This window comes from Gobius niger (assembly GCF_951799975.1).
Source record: "Gobius niger genome assembly, chromosome: 20".
Taxonomy (NCBI): Eukaryota; Metazoa; Chordata; class Actinopteri; order Gobiiformes; family Gobiidae; genus Gobius; species Gobius niger.
The window spans coordinates 10,645,954-10,667,048 of record NC_136871.1 but is presented as its reverse complement, the minus strand read 5'-3'; the positions used below and the strand labels follow the sequence as shown (position 1 = coordinate 10,667,048).

Here is a 21,095-nt window from a genome sequence, read left to right as displayed (position 1 = left end):
GATGCTGTATGTGTTGATAAAAAATACGCTGAGGTAGAAGCACAGATCAGGAATGGCGTTGGGAATATGGTTTATATTTATGTTTTGAGCAATAACACTAATCACTACTTTTAGTTTGTAAATGGGGGGTTGTAATCAAGACGCTGTTTACTACATTGAACAATTAATTCTTAACAAAATTTTAAAAGAAATAATAAATAATAATAAGAAGAAGTTTGTAAAGGCGGCAGCCCAGTGTTGTTTAAGCGTCCGCCTTAACAGAAAAGCAATAATAAGTGTGTATTGTAAGTATATGAGTAATAATAATGCATTGGTTTTATACAGCGCTTTTCTGGAATTTGTGAGGAAATTACCATCATGGCGCTAAAAAAAGGATTCAAATATCTTTGAATTAATCTGAAATCTGAGTCGTAAGGCTGGGATTTTGAAGTATTATGTCCATTGCCAAATATAGTGTTATTGTGATGTTTATTTTTTTATATTGTGATATATATTTTAGGCAATCTCACTCTCCCCTATTGACCCAAATTATTGTGATAATATTGAAGTAAATATAAACAAACCAATATTTTCATTGACATACAGAAAGGTAATGCATAACATTAGGTTTTTTAACTCTGGCAAGTTAAAAAACCCAGTGTGGCCTTTGCATCAAAACCCATACCTGCTGCTCTATAAACCTGTTCTCAATCTTTGTGTGAGAAGTTTTCTCTGGCGCTGTGTTATTGAGGCCTTTTCCAATTGTAAAAAGTGTTACAAAAGCTGCCCTCGAGAGTTCTTTAAAATGTATTTTCAATCATTGCCCCACATGTAGCCATTGATTTTATGTATTTCATTCTTTTGTGTGGTATTATAAAGCCTCTCGAGAGGAGCAAAGCGTGACATATTTCCGGACTGATTCATCTCTCTTACCGTCTGTGTGTGGACATGTACACACAGCTGGAGCAGTCACACCAGAGTATACTAAATAAGTATAATCTCACTGTCTCCTCCTTGAGTTGGATGACAGTAATCATTTTTCAAGGGCACAATCTTAATCTAAACCTGAACAGTTGTGAAGGTCCAGACCCTCTGTACGAAATGAGTACGAGCGTATGGTAAGACCAGGCTAGATTAAACCCCACCATACCAAATATTTATAGATGAGCCTGTCTGTAATTTCAGGGTGGAAAAAATGTAATCTTATTTTAGACAAAAGACTTGAATTGAATTTAGAAAATATACTGTATGATGGTTTGGAGCGGATTTGGAAAATCATAGAAACGTATTACCAATGGAACAAGAAAGATTTTTCTTGCCTTTTACTTTGTTTATCTCATTTCACATGTTTTCTTCTTATTTTAAGTGTTCAAGTTACAATATCAGCTATCAGCAGATATGTCCAGAACCACCTGTGCACCTTTATATATTTTATGTTGCAGACTTTTGCTTAGAGAGATAGAGACTGTTTTTTTTTTGTTTTTTTTTTGGAATCTGCTCATTTTTATCTTTCAAATGAACTTCCTCTGAAGTATCTACTAAACATGAGCGTCCTGAACAGTTTAGAAGCATCACACACGGGATTATAGATTAAAAATCGGACAGAAAATCGGTCAAAAATATCGGCAGAGCATATTGCCATCGGCCTGAGAAAAAACAGTAACGGTTGACATCTAATTTTAAGGGAATAAACACCCCAAACTTATTAAAAAGTAGTTACATTTTATTAATTCAGGCACTTTTTAAAGGGGCTAGATGCAAGTTTGCCATTTTATACTCACTACTGCCACCTCAGGTCATACGTGTAACTGCAGCTTCTATACTAAGCTCGTGCATGACGGCACTTTGGACCCGAATTAACACGTTTTTGAGTGACAGTGCAGAATTTTAGAGGCAGTTGTGGTGAACAGGTCTGGGCTCATTCTACACCTTAGGATATTGTTGGAACATGTAGGGAGAGGAAAATACATCATTTTAACATTTTTAAACTCTCTATAGTCCCTTTAAGACAATTTGTCTAGATAAGATTGTATTTTGTCTAGTTTCCCTCATGTAAACAACCCAGTAGAGATGAAGACTTGAATAACCCCTTTGCTTGACGTTTTCCTTTGCCTGACACTTGGGCGTTTCAGAGGACCGGGTGAATCCTGCCGCCATCATCGCACACACCGGCGTCGAGTCATTAGTTACATTGTTCAACAGCTTAATGAAGAGCGGAGAGAAGACATGAAAGGCCAAAACTGCCATCATATCAAACAGAATCATCATTTACTTTAGAATGTATCGTCTTAGATTCAAGTCCTTAGCCGCCGTCATTTTTCAGCTTTGATAACTCCACAAACACGACTTGAACTGCTTAACCTTTATCCATGTCATAGATTACCTGTGAATCTCGGACTAAACAAAGCCTTTCTAAGAATTGACTTCTGTCGCGCCTCATTATTAGATAGCAGCAGCAGAAAGTCAATACAGTGTCCCTCCTGCGGGTGACAATTTACAGACTGACAAAGAGTATTTCGAGCAGGAAGCTGAACACCTATAGTATAGAACAACCTCATAGCTGATAAAGGGTTGAAATATGTTACTTTAACAAGGCAAAAGGTGTTACTTAGTATAACACAAGTGACAGGAAGTATGAAGTCAATTTTGTGTCGAGCAAAAGCAGACACAGTTCAAGCAATGGAGTCAGACGCACTTTTATGCAACGTTTTATTTACCTTCTCCACCAAGGTCACAGCATGACACATTATGATCTCTATTCACCCGAGAGTAAAGCCTCAGAGCCACAGAGCAGCCCTGACTCCAGCTCATGAAGTCAGACATTCTCAACATTATAATCAAACACATGTATTCAAAAGCATTATGTTGCAGCAGGTACTCTCTGTCTGCAGCAAGGCAAGCTATTCCACGTTTTGTGTAGAGATCCGTAGCCTACTTCTTTACAATCACACAAGCTAAAATAGCCTGATCCTTTTCAGGGTGAGAAATCCTCCTTTTCTCTCGCCGCTCTGCGGATTATTGGCTCCATCGCTTCCTTTTGCGCCGCAATATCTGTTCAATTTATGGCTGCCACCCGCATGGTCTTGATCTGTTCTCATTTTGTCCCTCGCACATAAAAACTCAAATAAGGTTTGGGGGAGTTTTGTCAGAATGCAATAAGGAGAAGCACACGTGGCATTGGTTTCCTATATGTGGCAAGATGTTTGTGTGTAAGCTCTCAGTCGTCCAGGTCAGAAGAGAGAAGAGGTTTTCACAGTCATTCACTGCAGGTTGTCTGGTCAGGCTTTGCCCCCAAGCATTAAATTGAGACTCAATAGTTGGGTTTTTAAGGTCGGCATGCACCCCCTGTACGGTAAGTAGGTCGGTCGGTAAGTTCGTCCTTTATTGTCCAACAGGGGAATATTATGTGTTATTGCTATATACCGTATATTTCGGACTATAAGTCGTTCTGGAGTATAAGACGCACTAGCCAAAAATGACCTGATGGAGAAAAAAACAATTAGCATTAGCCCGATGCTAACATGTAGCATTATGTTAGCATTCTCCGTTATTTATGTATTTATGGGCTGTTGAACCACTTTGCTCCTCCCCATGTCTTTGTATCTTTATTTAATAGAAAAATATATTCATAATTCAGCATTTGTTAAAGTAGTTTTTGAATAATTAGAGAAAGTTTAGATTTTTCTCCTACTTGTTTTCCCCCTTAACTGTTTTTAAACATGACCATATATGGGCAATTCAAGAGATGCCGTCTGTATCTATACATTTCCATATCAATCAATCAATCAATCAATCAATGAAACTTTATTTAAAAAGCGCTTTTCATACCAAAAGGTCTCACAAAGTGCTTTACAGATTGCAACATTTAAAACAATAGGCCTGGCACACCCTCCCATATATAGTTATATAGTTATTAGACTAACATTAGCTAAAAAAAACTTAGTGGAGAAAGCAGCCGTGGAACAACTCCTTTAGCTGCTGAGTTACTGCTGGTAAATACATCTAACTCACTGTGTTGTCCAAGTGTTTAAATGTGAACAATAACTCCAGTATTTTAACTTTTAAAATCTCCATTAGTTTACAATTGTTGCTAATTAGGGCTGCAACTAACGATTATTTTGCCATCGATTAATCTATCGAATATTTTTACGATTAATTGTTTAATCGCTTGGCTGTAAATTGTGTCGGAAAATTGGATTAAAAAAAATAAAAAAATCACATAAAGCTAAAGTGGCGCCGCTTGAGGACATGTTGATGGAGGAAACTTAAAGTAAATGTTTGTTGGAGGCTCTTAGCGCTAATTCTGCTTCTGATTGGACGAGACACAGACGGATATTTAGGAAATTTACAATATACAAAACACTACAGACCCTTACTATGAAAAACAAAGTAGGTTTTCATCAATAATACTACTGTCGTTTCAGCCCTACTGCTAGTCCCATAATGCTTAGCGATATGACATCGCATTCCCGAACTCTATAGCAAAAAGAACATACCGAACTCTCGATCTCACTCCAGATCACTAAATCCACTGAAATCTTCATCCTCGGTGTCCCTTCTGAGCAATCGCCATGGCAACTATCTGGGCACGGAGGCGTAACTGCACCGTTGACAAGCCTCTCCCGGCAGCACGTTTTTCAAGCTCTCATTTGTGAACTCCTTCCTCTCGCTGTGGCCATCGAGATTTTAGCCAGCGATTAGCTTTTTTTTTTTTTTTTTTCATCGGAAGTTTCACTACAAACTTTCTTTCTGCTGCTCGATTAGCCTGCAGTGCCCTCTAGTGGCATGTGAAGTTATATATTTGAATTTAAAAAAAGAAAGGAAAAACACATTTTAGTTGCTCTGGCGTTTAAGACACACCCCCTGCCAAACTATGAAAAAAAGTGTGACTTATAGTCTGGAAAATACAGTCTGCTGCTATTAATGTAGTGTATTGTATGGTGGGGTATTATAGTGTGAGGAGCACGACAGCCTAGTACTGCAACAGCTTTATCCCACAGGCCACAAGACTGAACTCTATTTCAGATCTTCTGTTTAGCCCACTGTCAATATCCCTATCCCCTATCAGTTTTTACTGTTTGTATGAGCTGATATTTAAACAAAACCTTCCAAAAGGGTATTGTTTTTGTATGTGTAAAGTATCTAACTTAATCAGTGAAACTTGGTGTAAACTTATCGGGGTTATGGCAGTCTCGACTCCTCCAAAGAGAAGCCAGAGTTTAAATACTGAGCGAGCAGAAGACGGAACCCAGCCCAGTTGGAGAGGATAATAAGTGGCAAATTCAGGAGTGGGCACTTGAATTCTTCATTTGACTCATCATTAATCAGGGCCATTAGTGCAGCCTTTCTTCATAAGAACGCTCAAACCACTTCTTTGTCAGGAGTTAAAAAAAAAAACACCCAGACACAAGGCAAGGCACAGTTGAAAAGAAAATTACAAGAAAACAGACAAAATCAATAAAAACATCAACATAAAATTAATCAATTACAACAAAAGGCAAGAGTGCAGATATAATACTTTCAGTCATGGGCAAAAAGAACTGTTTTGAGCCTGGATTTGAACATTGTCAGAGTTGAGGCCTGTCTCACATCCTCACGAAGACTGTTCCAGATGCATGAAACTGAAACGCAGCCTCACCCTGTTTATTATTATTGACTCTGGGAACCACCAGGAGGCCCCTCCCTGAGGATCTCAGGACGCGAGATGGTTCACATGGCTGTAACATGTCAGAGATGTACTTTGGTGCTAAACCATGAAAAGACGTGTACACAAGCAGAGCTGTTTTAAATTCTATTCTCTGAGTGACAGGAAGCCAGTGCAGAGACCGGAGCACTGGACTAATATGGTCGTATTACCTGGTTCTGGTCAGGACTCGAGCAGTCTGGGGTCACCCGACAACAAAGCGTTAAAGGGATATTTCAGGATTTTTGAAATAGGGCCTCATTTCCCAGTTATCCAGAGTGTTTTCTGGAGATATTTTTTTTGTAATTCATGCAGTTGTTATATTTGAAGAGTTTCGTGGCGCTAGGCTAATACAAGGCTAACACACTTCTACGATATCAGCTAGCCTGCATTAAAAACAGTCTGACCCGCTCCACAGTGCACCTGAGGCAAATCACTTATAACGGCAGACTAACCATACCATGGCCACGTAACTCTTCAGAACTGCATGAATTACAAAAAAAATATCTCCAGAAATTAGCAACACTCTGGATAACTAGGAAATGAGGCCCTATGTCAAAAATCCTGAAATATCCCTTTAAACCCAGGACCCTCCAGCTGTGAGGCCACATTACTGTCGACGATTTCCACAAAACAGCCACAACTGATGGACTTTACTTCTCTGCCTTTTGGCTCATCCATGATTTGATTTGATTTGATATAATTTCATGGTGCAGAAACAACTTTCAACTTTCGAAGAAGCTGTTTTAATCTCCTCTGCGGCCACTAGTGCCAGTTTCACCCTTTGTCCTGTGTCGTGTGGCCCAGTCTGTTCTCTCTGTTCTCAGCCGGTTATAACACGATGCCTTATTGAGCTCTAAAAATAGCCACCACCGATGTGAAGTCCAGCTTTTAATGGCCTCCACAACTGTCTAGTCTTAGGGCATCGTAACAAGCAGAAATACACACACACACACATGTTTCGATCGCTGACAATAAAGCAGTCACGAAGACCCCCCCCTTCCCCCTGACACTGGCCTGGGCGAACAGACAGAAGAGAAACTAATAACTCACAGGGCTGCTGGAGTTATGTAAGCGACTGGGAGTGGATTGATCAGCTGCTTTCCCGCTGCTTTGTGCCTCATTATCAGATGACATGCGTCTTTGGTCAAACGGCCCGGAGTAATGGGAGTAACCGGTCTGCCGCTCGGGTCATGTGACCAGTGTACCAGCGTGTACTCGCTCTGGTGGCCCCTTTGATGTGCCGTGCTCTGTAGCAAAATGGAAGCGAATGGACTTGCCGCTGCGTGTATTGTTCTTGGTGTCAAAGGAGGGCTTGACCGGTGCCTCGCCTTGTGAGCATTTTGGTCTGATGTTTCCTCGTCTCCTCTTCCAGATTGCAGACTCAGCAACATGAACAAGATGAAGAACTTCAAGAGGCGCTTCTCCCTGTCCGTCCCGCGCACCGAGACCATCGAGGAGAATGAGTTCACGGAGCAGATCAACCAGCTCAACATCAGGCACACTCAAGGTAGGACCAACGCTCATTCATGTGTGACTGTTCCCATTACCTGCAGTCAGGTTCTTCAATAATGGAAAACATCAAAGACGGATTTTGTTTGAAATGAAATGTTAATGCAATATTGTACAGGGATATATGAGAAATATGGGCACAATTTTCAGAAAATAGGTTTTACAGGATATGACTCTGCTGCAACAGGTACTTTACACTACACAGGGTATTTAATCATGTAATGTTTTCCTTGTCGATCACTGTACTGTAGATTTATTTCAGTGAAGCAGCAAGATGTTATGCAACATTTTATGTAGGAAAAATTTGATATGAGTGCGTGTTTGACCTTTCAGTGACCCAGTGGCTGTATGGGTGCTTATCATGGCTTCTTCGCTTTCTATCCTGGTAGCCTCTAGGACGCTCCAGGACCAATTTTATTTCAGTTTTTTTTTTTTCAGTTTCTGGTAGGTTTTCTGGATGGGATGGACCATGGACACAGATCCATCAGCAGTGAAAACCTACCAGTCACCCTGGTCCTCTCTAGGGTAGGATTCCAGGACACCTGGAATACCCTAGAGGACACCAGGATGGAAAGTAAAGGCGCCAAGCTAATTCCCCATACAGCCTCTGGGTCACTGAAGGTCAAATTCGCACTAATATAAACTTTTTTCCCATGAACAGTTGCATAATGCGCCTTTAATGAAGACAAGTTTGGATGGAAGTTATTTTTAATTACATTTTTAAGTTAATGATGACATAGATAGAGGGAAAGTTTTGTAATATTATGACTATCACTCATTTCTCATTGACATAACATGATCGGCACGGCAACAGTTTAAAAATGTTTACCTCTACGTATGTCACTTCCTGTCAGTGTCCAGTGTAAGGAAGTGAAACCAAATGAGGATAAAAACCGCGACAAAAACACGTCAATAAAGCAACAAAAAATGACAAAAACACAACAAAGATGTGGCAATAATTACAAAAAGTTACGATCAGTTTTAAAGGTCTTAGCTTTCAAATGGGGCATTACACTGGCTCCAGTCGAGAAGCTTTTAGATTTGGTGTGAAGCCGAACTGGAGAAATGCGCTCGGAAGGGTGGGGTTTAAGAGGCTAAATCTACTGCAAAGAGGAAACCCAAACATCTATGGATCCTTAAAGACTTGAGATTTAGGAGTTGACAACAAAAATGAAACCAGCCTGGGTTTAGAGCCACAGCTGCTGCACTGTGGCCCTGAAACAACGACTTCAAAGGGACCCAGGTTACAGGGATGAGAAGAACACTCCGCCATTCAGCCTTTGAGTGCGTCTGCTTTTAATATGCAGAATCAGACTGTTACTATAGCACACAGCCTTGGACAACAATCATGCTGTGTGGTGCTGCTGCTGCCCTGTGCTGCTGGCTATTATTAGTCAACCAAACAGTACAATTTATTTACACTTAGGCGTTGTATTTGTGTACTCACCTCCAGCGTCTGTAGTTTTGTTGTTATGAATTTGAGTATGTGTTGTGTGAAAAAAAGCACTAAATAAATGAGACCAGGGAATCCACAAGCTGTAGCCTGTGTTATGCCAGTATGAATAACAACTAAGTACATTCTGGACAAAAACAGATTGGTCATAAAACTGAGGCCGTGTCTGTGAAGATGCGCGAGGTGAGAGCAGCAGATGCTGGCTCTCACACATAGAGGAAACACCAGCTCTAAGTGCATCACAGAGAACTCGCTGTAATCAAGTGGCTCCGTCATTTCTGCTGCTTCTCTCCTCTTGGAAGTATCTTAAACTAAAGATACCCTATAAGAAATAATCATGTGGAAGCTGTTTCTAATTTAATGTGTTTTTGGAGGTTATTGATAGCGTTGCCAGTACTGTCTCTTTCACTCAAATCGACAAGGGAAATTCCAAGTGTGTGTGCACAAACTATGATACGTGATTAAAGATGGGCTTGAAAGGTTTCTTTGTGTGGATCCTTCGTACAATCTGACTAAACAGTAGCGTGTATTAGGCTGTGCCCTTGCTCGCATGGCGCACTCAATTACCGACGAGTTGAGTCATCTTGGTCTCTCGGTAGATCCCGTCTTTGTTAATGGTGACGGTTCGAGTATCTGATGAACTGTAAATTTGGATCGTCTGCAACAGTGGTTCCCATCCTTTTGTCTTGTGTACCCATTGGACCTTCTATTTGTGTTGATGATTATTTTTGCACCCAAGGGATTAAATGATGAGCTTGTTTTGAATGTGTTTACTTCCTTGGTGTACATATTGATTTGCATATATTAAGGCAGATCTCTTTGAGCTGTCTTATATATACATTTCCCATATGTAGTGCAAATATATATATTTATATTTTACTGACTTGAGTTTTATTCACTATATCCTGGCTTGGTTTTTGCTTTGGATCTATGTTATATGTTTATGCTGCCTACGTTTTGCCATGGGCCTTGACAGTGTTAAAGCACTACTAAGTAGCTTGTTTGCCTTATTAAATCCTTTTCGTAGTCCCTTCTGGGGGTAATACAAGTGGTAATGGGATGATTGGAGGGTCTCTCATCTCCCTCTGGTGTCTCTGGCCAGAAAACCACAATTACAACTTGACTGCCACCGGACAGGAGCCACCAATACACACTAGAATAATAGAATCACGAAGAAGAAGCTAACAGGCTGACGGGAAAAGCTAACTGCGGGCTAGCGCCACTTAAACAGTATTTATAGCCAAGTGTGTGTGAAAAAAAATATTTATTATGTATTTTTGTAATTGGATGTACAATATCCCTCTCTCCCTTCGCCTTTTCTGTCAGTGTAGTATTTACTCTCACGGACAATTAATAAATTAAAAAATCACAACTTGCTACGACACCTGCAGTTGCGCTTATGGCCTCTAGGAGCAAGAGTTACTTAGTACTGCTTTAAATTCATACACTTTACTGCAAAATGTTGTTTTAATAGCCTTTCCTGCCAAAATTCTGTTCCTTATCATTCAAGTTCACTTACTTTTTATGTTACATTATGAACTTTATTTTCCCTTTTTGACCCATCCTTCCCATATGATGCAGTGGGCACCGATCTCCAGAGGTTTAGCCAGGCTTTTAGTCAAATCACCTGCTTAACTCATTGTGCATGTTTTAGTGGTAGGGGAAACCGGACGCAGACACGGGGCGAACTCGTAAAGTCCACACAGAAAGGCCCCGTACCCCTGGTTTGGAAACACGATAGAAGCATGATATCATAGAGTATGTGCATATTGTCGTCATGTGAACCTGATTTGTTTTGACACTTTGAACATGTTTAGGTTCCTTAGAATGAAAATAATAAATTAACGCTTTATATTATATTCTCTGCATGCACCGATTCACAGCAACCTTCTCCCTCTGGGCACTTTGATTAGTAAGCACTCGTGAGGTGAGGTAAAAGGGTTGTACGTGAACCAAATAGAACAACAAGCAAAAAAACCTGTTAACGTCGGCACCGTTTGAGCAGGCTGTGTGAAGGGAGCCTGTGGTGCCCCATATTGGATTGTCCTTTCGCTAACAAGTCGTCTAGCAGGAGTCCATCCGATATCTCACTGCCATCGGATCACAGCGTTCGTTTGCAGCGTGTGTGCGTGCGTGTGTGCGTGTGTGCGTGTGTGTGTGTGTGTGTGTGTGCGTGTGTGTGTGCGTGTGTGTGTGTTTTTACGCTCGTATTCGCCTGACCTTCATTAGTATTGAGAGAACAAGGCTGTGAAATGTAAATAGCCACAAACAGGTTGTCACTCACACACACACACACACACGCACACACAACAAACAACACATTTTCATTCATGGAAACTATGAGATATTTAAAAAAAAAAAAAATAATTCTATCATTGACTTTTATTGTTTCTTAGAATACAGCTGATTCCTGTGACAACACGGTATTTTATTTTTAACCAAGCTTTATGTTATATTGATTTTTTAGTTTTTAAAGAGTTTCCCGGAACATACTCTCTCGAGGCAGATTGAGCAGCATCCGATGGCCGCTGGCTGCTCTGCCTCGAGACCGTGACACGAGGGGCCGCCATTGCTGTAGTACCGCCATATAGCCGCTAGCGTTATCACAGGAGCTCGATATTCCTCCTGTGATAACGCTGGGTTAGTTACAGTTAGTAGCAGTTCTTGCATAATTAATGAGGGCCGGACTTTGATCGACAGGCCGTTAGCATTAGAGCTACCTACGACCGGACTCCGAGCCCCGCGAGAGCCGAGTCTACAGTGAATATCACGCTCTTTTGTCCTTTTTAGGAACATGCTTCATCAGAGCTGGGGAGGAGGAGTCTGTAAGTCAGCCATGATTTCCCCCTTGAATGTGCTTATTACAGGGGGGAGTGAGGAGGAGTTGTCTATTCTTTTTTACAGTTTTACAGTCTATGGCATCATGGTTTCTCTCACGAATGGAGAGTAATTAAGGTAAATGGGGAGGAGCAAGCTATGAATATGGTCTATGTTTCTGCTAGATTGTGTTTATTATACACACACAGAGCACAGTGATATGCAGTGGGTCACTGGGCCAGTGTTAATCATTGAGTATGCATTGTAAGGTTTGTGTGTGTCTTAAGTGGGAGGACTTAATGAGCTGTTCAATATGAGATCTCATCTATAGGGACACCCCGTGCCTTTAACTGTTGTCCCCATGGAAACCAACACTTTAAGCACCTCTCCCCGTGAGAAAACATCTTTCACGTACACACGCACACCTGCTACCATTCAGGACCAAAGTGCACACAAAGGCCCACGAGCTGCAGGTAGCATTCTCAACACCAAGGCTTCAAACACGCACTCCTCCACTGCAAACCAAAGGGGATCAAAGTGTCATTGTCGACCACAGATGTTTAATTGTCGACCGTTTGCATTTCCAGAGTATTGTCACTCCCCTGCTCCTCGCTTTGACCTGCTCATATTATGCTCATCCCGAAAAGACCTATTTGCAAAGCATTCAGCACAAATCTATTGTGGCGGAACAAGGTCGCGTTTGGAATGGTGGAATTCTTTTATTCAAGAGTATAAATGGAGTCTGAGTTTCTGAAACATTCTCACACGTTTGCCCGATAATCTGTGTTAAATTCTGAACGTGTCATGTCAACAATCCCACATGATGTAACGGCAGTATGTACTTCATTGAGCTGCTTCAGTGCATGTTGATTTAAGAAAGGTGCATGTCTGGTCTCTCAATAAAAACAATTTTGTCATTATTGTGCAGGCCTGACACCAGACCGTCTGGGTTCAGCGTCGTACGATGCCAGTCCCGTGAGTCCAGAGCCCACCACACCGGGCGCTCACTCCCCGTCCCACCTGCACTACCACAGCAAGGCCCAGCTCAGACGCTTCTCCATGGAGGTAAGGCAACCACAGACCTGATGTAGGCTAAACTCCCAGAACATTCAGGAAATACAGCGTTCGAACGGAGTTAATTACATAAATGCGTATAGTTCAAGGCAGGAGAAAAGTGGACTTAGTGTTTTGATTCATAGACTGTGGTTCATATTTTCAATTAGATAAAGATCGGCGATGTCATTTTGATGCTCACTACTGCCACCTCAGGTCTTACGCGTGGCTGCAGTTTCTATATTAAACTCGTGCATGATGGGACTTCGAACCCGAATTAACACCTTTTTTGAGTGACAGTGCAGGGTTTTTGCGGCAGTGGTGAATAGGTCTGGGCTCATTCTACTCATTAGGACATTGCTGGAACAACTCTGTCTAGTCCCTTTAAGTAAGGGATAATGCAAAGCGACACAGAGTCCAGTTATTTCTGATAATAGACACCTCGGAGTGCATTATCCCGCTTATACCATGGTCCCACAAAGTGAAACTGTTCATTGGGGCCTGTTTGCTTATCTCAAGTCCTAGGCAGGAGTTGTTTCACTTTTTGATCAGTTTTATTTGAAGTTAGATCCAGCTCAATTGTTTATCGTTACTATGGAAACAGCTGCAGTGGAGTGATATGGTGCGTTCATGTGGACTGGGGTGCTCCATTTTCCCAAGATGTGACGTCATTGTCCCCAGTCGGTTTGTGTTCATGTGGTTTTTATGTGGGAAAGTGGGGATTTTGACGTCATCAAATAAAAACGGTCTTTTATCATTGATTAGCGCTTAGCTGAGCTTATCATTTAAATGTGTCTAAAAAGCGTCTCAAAAACTAAAGGTTTGTTAGTTTTAAAAACAAAAACACGTAAATTTACTTTTTGCTAACGTCGATGTCAGGCATTTCACTCGCAATTTTGTTACAACGAGGATGACTATAGCTAACACTACACTCAAAAAAGTAGCAGTGTTTAAAGGGACTAGATGCAAGTTGGCTATTTAATACTCACTACTGCCACCTCAGGTCTTAGGCGTAACTGCAGGTTCTATATTAAGCTTGTGCATGACGGCAACTTTTTGAGTGACAGTGCAGGATATTAGGGGCAGTTGTGGTGAATAGGTCTCATTCTACACATTAGGACATTGCTGGAACATGTAGGGGGATGAAAATACTTCATTTTAATATTTTTAAACTCTGTATAGTCCCTTTAACTAAAAAGCTCACATTAGACAATAAAACAACAAATCAGCTGATTTCCACGGTCAGGTGCTGAAGTCGGGAAGCTCGTTTTGACCCGAGTTCCCCAGTCGTTTTCCCCAGCGAGCGTTCATGTGCATTCCCAACTGGGGCACCCGAGATCCCGAGGACCACATGAACGCACCAATAAATCGTTACTTAAGTGTTGTCGGGCTATGTGTACATTATTACTTTATAATGGACACCCTCCAGCCAATCAGAATCAAGCATTCACCCAGACCATGGCATAGCAATTTAGAAAGGTTCCTTTTTTGATAGCTCGGGAAGAAGATATTGAAGATATAATCGCCTCTGAATAGATGAAGCGTACCTCATTTTAACCAGCCAAGTCTCAAAACATAGCGAAACAACAAAACATTTGAGTAACTTAGTTTGTTTTTAAAAATGTGTGCAACTCTGTCATTGATGGAGTGTGGTTAATTAGTAATGACAGTGGGGATAGTGACAATTCAGGGCTCGGGATCCAGCTTCCTGCTCGTATCCAAAACTATGAAATACAAATGAGTTGGCATAATGAAGTGAAGCTGAAATAACCCTAGATTATACTTAGAGTATACTTCACGTATTACTGTGCATTAGAAGTAACTACACTAAAGAACAATACTCACTTTCATTCACAATTTCCAGTACATTCCCTGGTGTCACTTTTGTGCTTTCACCTTTGGCGGCTCAATGAGATGAGTCACCTCAGCCCTGTACCCGCCGCGCACACACTTTCTAATGGGAAGGGGAAAGCTCACAGTGCCATCGATTCGGATCTCTGCGGAGGCCTGTGATTCACCGCCCGTCTCCCAAAGGCACACGGTGTAGCAGTGCAAGTGACGGGGGAAGGCGGCGCTCGTGAAATGACACTGAAATGAGGCTGTGTGGCAAAGCTATATCCATAATAGTTTACTGATAGTGCATTGATGAGGACTGACGGCTTGTGCGTTTGCCTGCAGGACGTCAGCAAGCGCATGTCTCTGCCAATGGACATCCGTCTCCCCCCGGAGTTCCTGAAAAAGCTGCAGATGGAGAGTGAGAACTCGCCTGACTCCAAACCGCTCAGTCGAATGTCCCGGCGGGCTTCACTGGTCAGTGCCTCTTCGCACCACTTTCTTTGCCGTTTGTTTGGATCAAAAGCATGCATTATTCTTTCTTCGTGAGAGATAAAGATGCGGATCCTCTTATGAGTTGTGGTTTGATTTTTTTTTATCTGTCACACTGCTGTTAGAGTAATTACCATGCGGTCACGGAGCCGTTTGTAGCTGCAAGCCGAATATACAAACATCTACTTGGGGTATAAATGGTCTTTGATGATTTGCATTAACCTCTTAATGCACTCTGAGGCGGGGGCCTGCATTTTTTTCAGTTCAGCTTTACCCAAATCGAAAAGCTTCTCGACTGGAGCTTGCAGCCTACGCCAATGTAACATTTGAAACCTACAAAAATTATCTAAACAGATCTTTTTCCATGCATTGTTGTCGCCACTTTATTGATGTTCTTTTTCATTGCTTTTTTTGTCTTTTTTGTAATTTTTGTGACTTTTTCATTTTTATTTGTCACTTTTTTGTCAAATGTTTCATTGCTTTTTTGTCACTTTTTGTTGTTTTTGGTCATTTTTGTCATTTCATCAAATTTTTTGGTCTTTTTTTTGGCACTTTTTCCATCACTTTTTTGTCAAAATTTTCATACATTTTTGTCACTTTTTCCATCACATTTTTCACCGTTTTTTGTCACTTTTTCATTGTTTTTTTTTTACACTGTTTTGTTGCGTTTTCATCTTTTGTTTCTTCTTGTGTTCGTCGCCATTCTGACGTGTTTTTCAAGAAGCTTTTAGATTTGGGTAATAAACTGGGGAAAATGCACCTGGTTCATGTCGGGGTTCCACCTATTTATTTTAAAAGTGCGCAAAACCCTTCTTTTAACTGACAAAAGTAACTCTTCTATTCTCTTCCCTTCAGTCTGACATTGGTTTCGGGAAGCTGGAGACGTACGTGAAGCTTGGAAAACTCGGTGAGGTGAGCACAGCCGGTAACACGATCGATGGAATGATTTGAGCCTCTCATTTGGTCGACACTGCATATCTTCGCCTGGCATTAAAGTTGGATTAAATTGATCCTAGTTGATTTCCGTCTGGACTTTTGTGTGCCGAGTTGTCTGTTCATCCTCAAATGAGCGTTCGGTGCCAGAATCTGAGTCAGTGTGTCAGACCTCCCCACACATGTGCCTTGGATCTAATGAGAAAGTCGAGCAGCGTGACTCATCTGTTTGCTCTCCACTGTCACAATAATGAATCAAAGCACATACGCGACTTTGTAGACAAGAGCCTTTATCTCAGTACTTTTAGCTTGTTTCAATTAGCTTTACTGTCAATTCTATCACAAAACACACGCAAAGATGTTACTCTCAAACCCTTGTTGCAAGAAGACAGTTGTTAACACAGAGGCTAAATAGGCGGCAGCAGTGATGGAGGGAGAGTTCAGCTTCCTGACAGCCTGGTTGATGAAGCTGTCCCTCAGTCAGTTGGACCTGTCACTGATCTACACTCCACAGTCTTCCCCCTGATGCAGGACTGAAGAGGCTGTGAAATGACACAACACATTTAGCTTGGGGGCTGATGAATACTTGAAAACCATAATAATCTTATAGATGGATTGAGCCGCATTGGTACTAGAATTACCAGAAGACCGCAGCGTTTGCAGTATTACCCAATAAAGATCAGGAGAATTTCAAATTACCAAGATGGCAGATTCGGACATATTCGCACGAGCATAGAAACTCTGAGGATGTCAGTGACTTTTTACATTTTACCTGAGGTCCCCAGATAATTCGAATCCTGTGTGAATAGGACTTTAGTCTTATCTAGTGCTTTTCCAAACACTGCAAAATTACAGTTTCATGCATTGTTTAAAGGATCTGTATCATGCTGTTTTAGCCATCCCAAGTAAACTATAGGCATGTATATGATATATTGTACCTCGACCACTATGGAGTACTGTTTTTTGTGTGAAATATAAGTATTTTCTGAGGGTATTTTTGCAAACCCGGAAGACACAACGCTTCGATTCAGTTAACTCCGCCCCCTCTCTCCGAGCTAATCCGCTCATGCAACATTTACCATAAAAGAAATATAAATATCACAGCAATAAGAGAAGTTACGTCACAATGCAGTTGTGTTGACATCTGCAACACAGCTTCATAAATGGCTAACACACACAAGCTAACAGGCGTTTGGATTGACTCACCGCTCTGTTCTGGCCGCTTCATCGGGTATTTACATTAATCCACTTTGATTAACTAATCAAAGTTAATCCACTTTGATCATCAAGAGACAGTGACAGAAAAACACTATTTTGGCTGATAGTCGCTGAATCCTGGAAAGAAATTCCAACTTCTGGCGAGTGGCCCCTTCTTTAGGAAGGTTGAATAAAGTCCTGTCCTCGTAGCCAAATGCGCTTTTCTCTGTGACATTATCATTAGATAAGAAAAAAGAACAGGCGTCCAGAGTAGGTTAGAAAGAGCTCCTTCTTCACAACTTTCAGTGCAAACACGACATCTGTTCAGACACTCTGGGGGTGTGTTTGCTTTCTCCACAGGGGCAGCGGGGACAACAGAAATAATGACAAAAAGCTGTTTTCTAAATTAAAATCAGGCCGTAAGGCATTATGTTACAGACGTCGGGCTCTTCCTGTTTGACACTATGACGTAAAAAACGTCAGAGTGTCACAACTCAGTGGTTTTCCAGGAGAGGGCGGAGCAGCTGCTCAGAGAGCAGGATTCAGGCAACAAAACCCAGAAAACATCCCCAAAAACCACTCTGAGGATGTTTTTGATAAGGAAATAGCATAACAACATGGCTAAAAGCTCCAAAGAGTCGATGCATGATAGAGGACCTTTAACCTCTTAAGCCCTGCCTGAATTGACCACATTTTCTCCTCAAAAACAGCAACAAAAATGAGATGAAAACGCGCCAAAGTAAAAAAAGAGCAACAAAGAATGTGATACAAAAGTTGCCAAAAAAAAGGCACAAACAGGCAACCATAAAGTGACAAAAAAAGGGGTAAAAAAGGTGTCAAAAAAGCAACAAAAGACAAACAAAAAATTGACAAAAAAGCAGTGAGGAAAAGGATCCATAAAGCCCAACTCGAGAATGTACTCAGTTAAGGCGGTTAAGTTTTATTTATTTATTTATTTATTTGATAGGGACATGTGTGAACAATAAACATGTACCACACTACAACATTTATAGCCAAGGCTAATTTGCAATGTCCGTCCCTAGAAGGGCTTTTCAAGTTAAGTGGTCAATCACTCCAGACCCGATGGTAGTAGCGCATCGGTAAATTTCAGTGTTTCAAATTAAAAGTTAAAACAATACGACTCAAGTTAAATGAGCCGCCATTTTAAACAATAATAATGGAGGGAAGATGAGTTCAGTAGTTTTTTTGACTTTGTGCAGCAGGTGGAAAAGTCCAGAATAGTCCTGATTTTTTTAATATATTCCTATAATTATTTCTATTTTCTTTCATTTGTTTATCATGTCTTTATTCAAATTGGAGGGAGGGACTTTATTATTCAGACAGTGTTTTAATTAACTCAATCAAGGTGCTATTTTGTCTAAAAGGAACACAAATAAATTCTGTTTCGGAGCATTTTGGCAAAAGCTTGTTGAGCCTCATTTAGTCAAGTGGAAATAATCAGTCCCAACAGATTGGTGTTGAGAGGGAGAGCGCACCTGTTTGGCTCAGTGTTTTTGGATGCGCCGCTGTCGTAAATGTCCTTTACACTCATGTCTAAATGCCCGTGTCTTCCTGCAGGGCACGTACGCCACAGTGTTCAAAGGCCGCAGCAAACTGACAGAGAACCTGGTGGCTCTGAAGGAGATCCGTCTGGAGCACGAGGAGGGAGCGCCCTGCACCGCCATCCGAGAGGGTAACTACGGGGCGGCATCTGTGGCGTTAACATCAGTGAACGGCCCGATTAAAGCTCGTTTTTTAGTTTTGATGTTGTTCCCTCATGAGAAACATACCAAGTGTTGTTTTCTTTGCCTCTAGAGTTTATAACATTGTCTGATTTCCTGAGGTGTTGCTTCTCGGTAGTTGCATCACCTCACCTTTCAGCACTCAAAATGCCTACACTAAAGGACATGTGTTGTTAGTAGCTTGTTGCTAATGGTCCATTCGCCCTCTGCTTGGAACAACAGTGTTTTGTGTGCACACGTGTTGTCAGTGGTGTGCCGTGCCCACTTGAGAAGACCTGGGGGTAGATGGTAACCCAGGCGTCTGATTGGCTGGAGGGTCCGCTTATATAATGTTGTATTTGCCTGTTTTACATAGGGGAGAGCCTGCAGAGGTGAATCTGAAGATCTACGCAGAGAGCTCTCCGCCCTTGGCAACAAATCCCAAAATATCTGATTGGATGACAACACAACATGATAAAATAAAGAGAAAACAACCTTTTGAGCCTTAATATTAGGATTAGAATTATCAACCGATATGGGTTTTCCTAAGGCCAAGGCCGATTTTGGGGGATTTTTATTGGGTGATGCCGATCTTTTTCGATCAATATTTTTGGTTGATTTCTCCAAATGTCTGGTCTATTGTCCTATAAAAACATAAATACTCTGGCATCTCCAGCAGTGGCCAGTTTTATTTTATTACTTTTAGGTGATTTAATCCTAGTTTCTGTCCTAGCTTTGATGTTTCTCAGTTCCCCTGGGGCCTACGGTGTGGTTTTAAAGCCCTGACCAATGCAAAAAAACGGGAAGGCTCTATCACTTTTAGCCCCGGAGATATCGGGTCTTTATTGCTGCTAGATTAGGCGATAGCCGATATTGTAAAGTTCCCAAATATCGGCTGGCCAATATATTAGGATCTGTCATAAAATACATTTGGATTATTGCAAAATTGTTTGTACCAACAAAGAAGGCTTTGCAGGCCTTGACAGCATGTCACTGTTTGAAGTTGTAAACATTATTCCAAAGCAAACAGAGCCGTGGGAATATATTTTGGATTGGTGGTGTTGAGAGACAAGATTTCCCAAAAAAATGCTGTTCTGTGCATATTTCCTATTTATTAATACTGCCTGTAATGCGCAAACTATCCACCATGAGGTGCTGCAGCACCCTCAGCACCCTGGGTTCCCAAAGCAGGGGTATGATCGGACTTTATTCTCACAGTGGAGGAATTCACTTATTGCAACAGCTCTCATAGGGTGCAAATAATCAGGAAAAATGTGCAATCAAAGTAGAACAAGGTCAAGTGCAAACAAGTCTTCGTAAATAAAGGCATCTCATGTGTTAACTCAAAACCTTATTGTAATGACTTAAAGAGACTAGATGCAAGTTGGTCATTTTATGCTCACTACTGCCACCTCAGGTCTTACACGTAACTGCAGTCTCTGTATTGAGCTCGTGCATGACGGCACTTCGGACCCGAAGTAACAACTTTTTGAGTGACAATGAACAGGTCTGAGCTCATTCTACACATTAGGACATGGCTGGAACATGTAGGGGGATGAAAATATGGTAAATACTCTGTATAGTCCCTTTAAGGTACTTTGTTTAAATACCATGACTAGTCACCGGTGGGCAAATTAGAGTTGATTTATTATAATTAGATGCACATTCACCAACACGTTTAAAATATGTACTTTATTGTAGACATTACAAGCCCAGTTCATAAAATTAATTCCTAAAACATTTCATGCAGGCCCTCCACCACACACACACTCCCATACACACACACGCACACACACTGGAACTGTTTTTTTGTTTTTTTTTCACACTTTTTGTCTGCTTGCTCATCTTTGTGTACACAGTGTCGCTGTTGAAAAACCTGAAGCACGCAAACATCGTCACCTTACATGACATCATCCACACAGACCGCTGCCTCACGCTGGTGTTCGAGTACTTGGTGAGAACATTTGCAACTGTATTTTACTCTCTGCTTTGTGCGACGTACACCGTGTGTCTGATCCGCTGGTGTTACATGTTCCAGGACAGTGATCTGAAACAGTATCTGGACAACTGTGGAAGTCTCATGAGCATGAACAATGTCAAGGTGAGATATGCGTAAGGAAATGACTCACCCACTTTAATGTGCAAAACATGAAGAACAAACTGTGATCGGAAGTCACTCCTACGCAAATGAGCTGTTTTTCTGTTGACGGTTTACATATTTTCACGTTACATTAACATTAAAACTTTTATATGTCCTAAAAAACTTTTGCTGTAACTTAACTACTTTCTAAACATGCACTTTGGCATCATAACATTTTCATTGAGCTCTTCACGTTACACATTTTTCGCTTCACAGAGTAAGTGAAGCTTAAAGGAATAGGCCACCGTTTTTACATACTGAGATATGTTCTTACCTTAGCTT

The 21,095-nt window shown here is 41.2% G+C and overlaps 1 protein-coding gene across 1 annotated transcript in view; it reads left to right on the top strand.

Moving 5' to 3' along the window:
- The window catches only part of cdk18 (cyclin dependent kinase 18), a 46,756-nt gene that overhangs the window by 16,305 nt on the left and 9,356 nt on the right, over positions 1-21,095 (top strand). The window contains exons 2-8 of the mRNA XM_079579305.1: positions 7,038-7,172; positions 12,373-12,509; positions 14,676-14,807; positions 15,678-15,734; positions 18,531-18,645; positions 20,533-20,627; positions 20,712-20,774. Coding sequence (XP_079435431.1) covers positions 7,055-7,172; positions 12,373-12,509; positions 14,676-14,807; positions 15,678-15,734; positions 18,531-18,645; positions 20,533-20,627; positions 20,712-20,774 — 717 coding nt within the window. The 5' untranslated portion in view covers positions 7,038-7,054. The remainder of the gene's footprint in view (positions 1-7,037; positions 7,173-12,372; positions 12,510-14,675; positions 14,808-15,677; positions 15,735-18,530; positions 18,646-20,532; positions 20,628-20,711; positions 20,775-21,095) is intronic.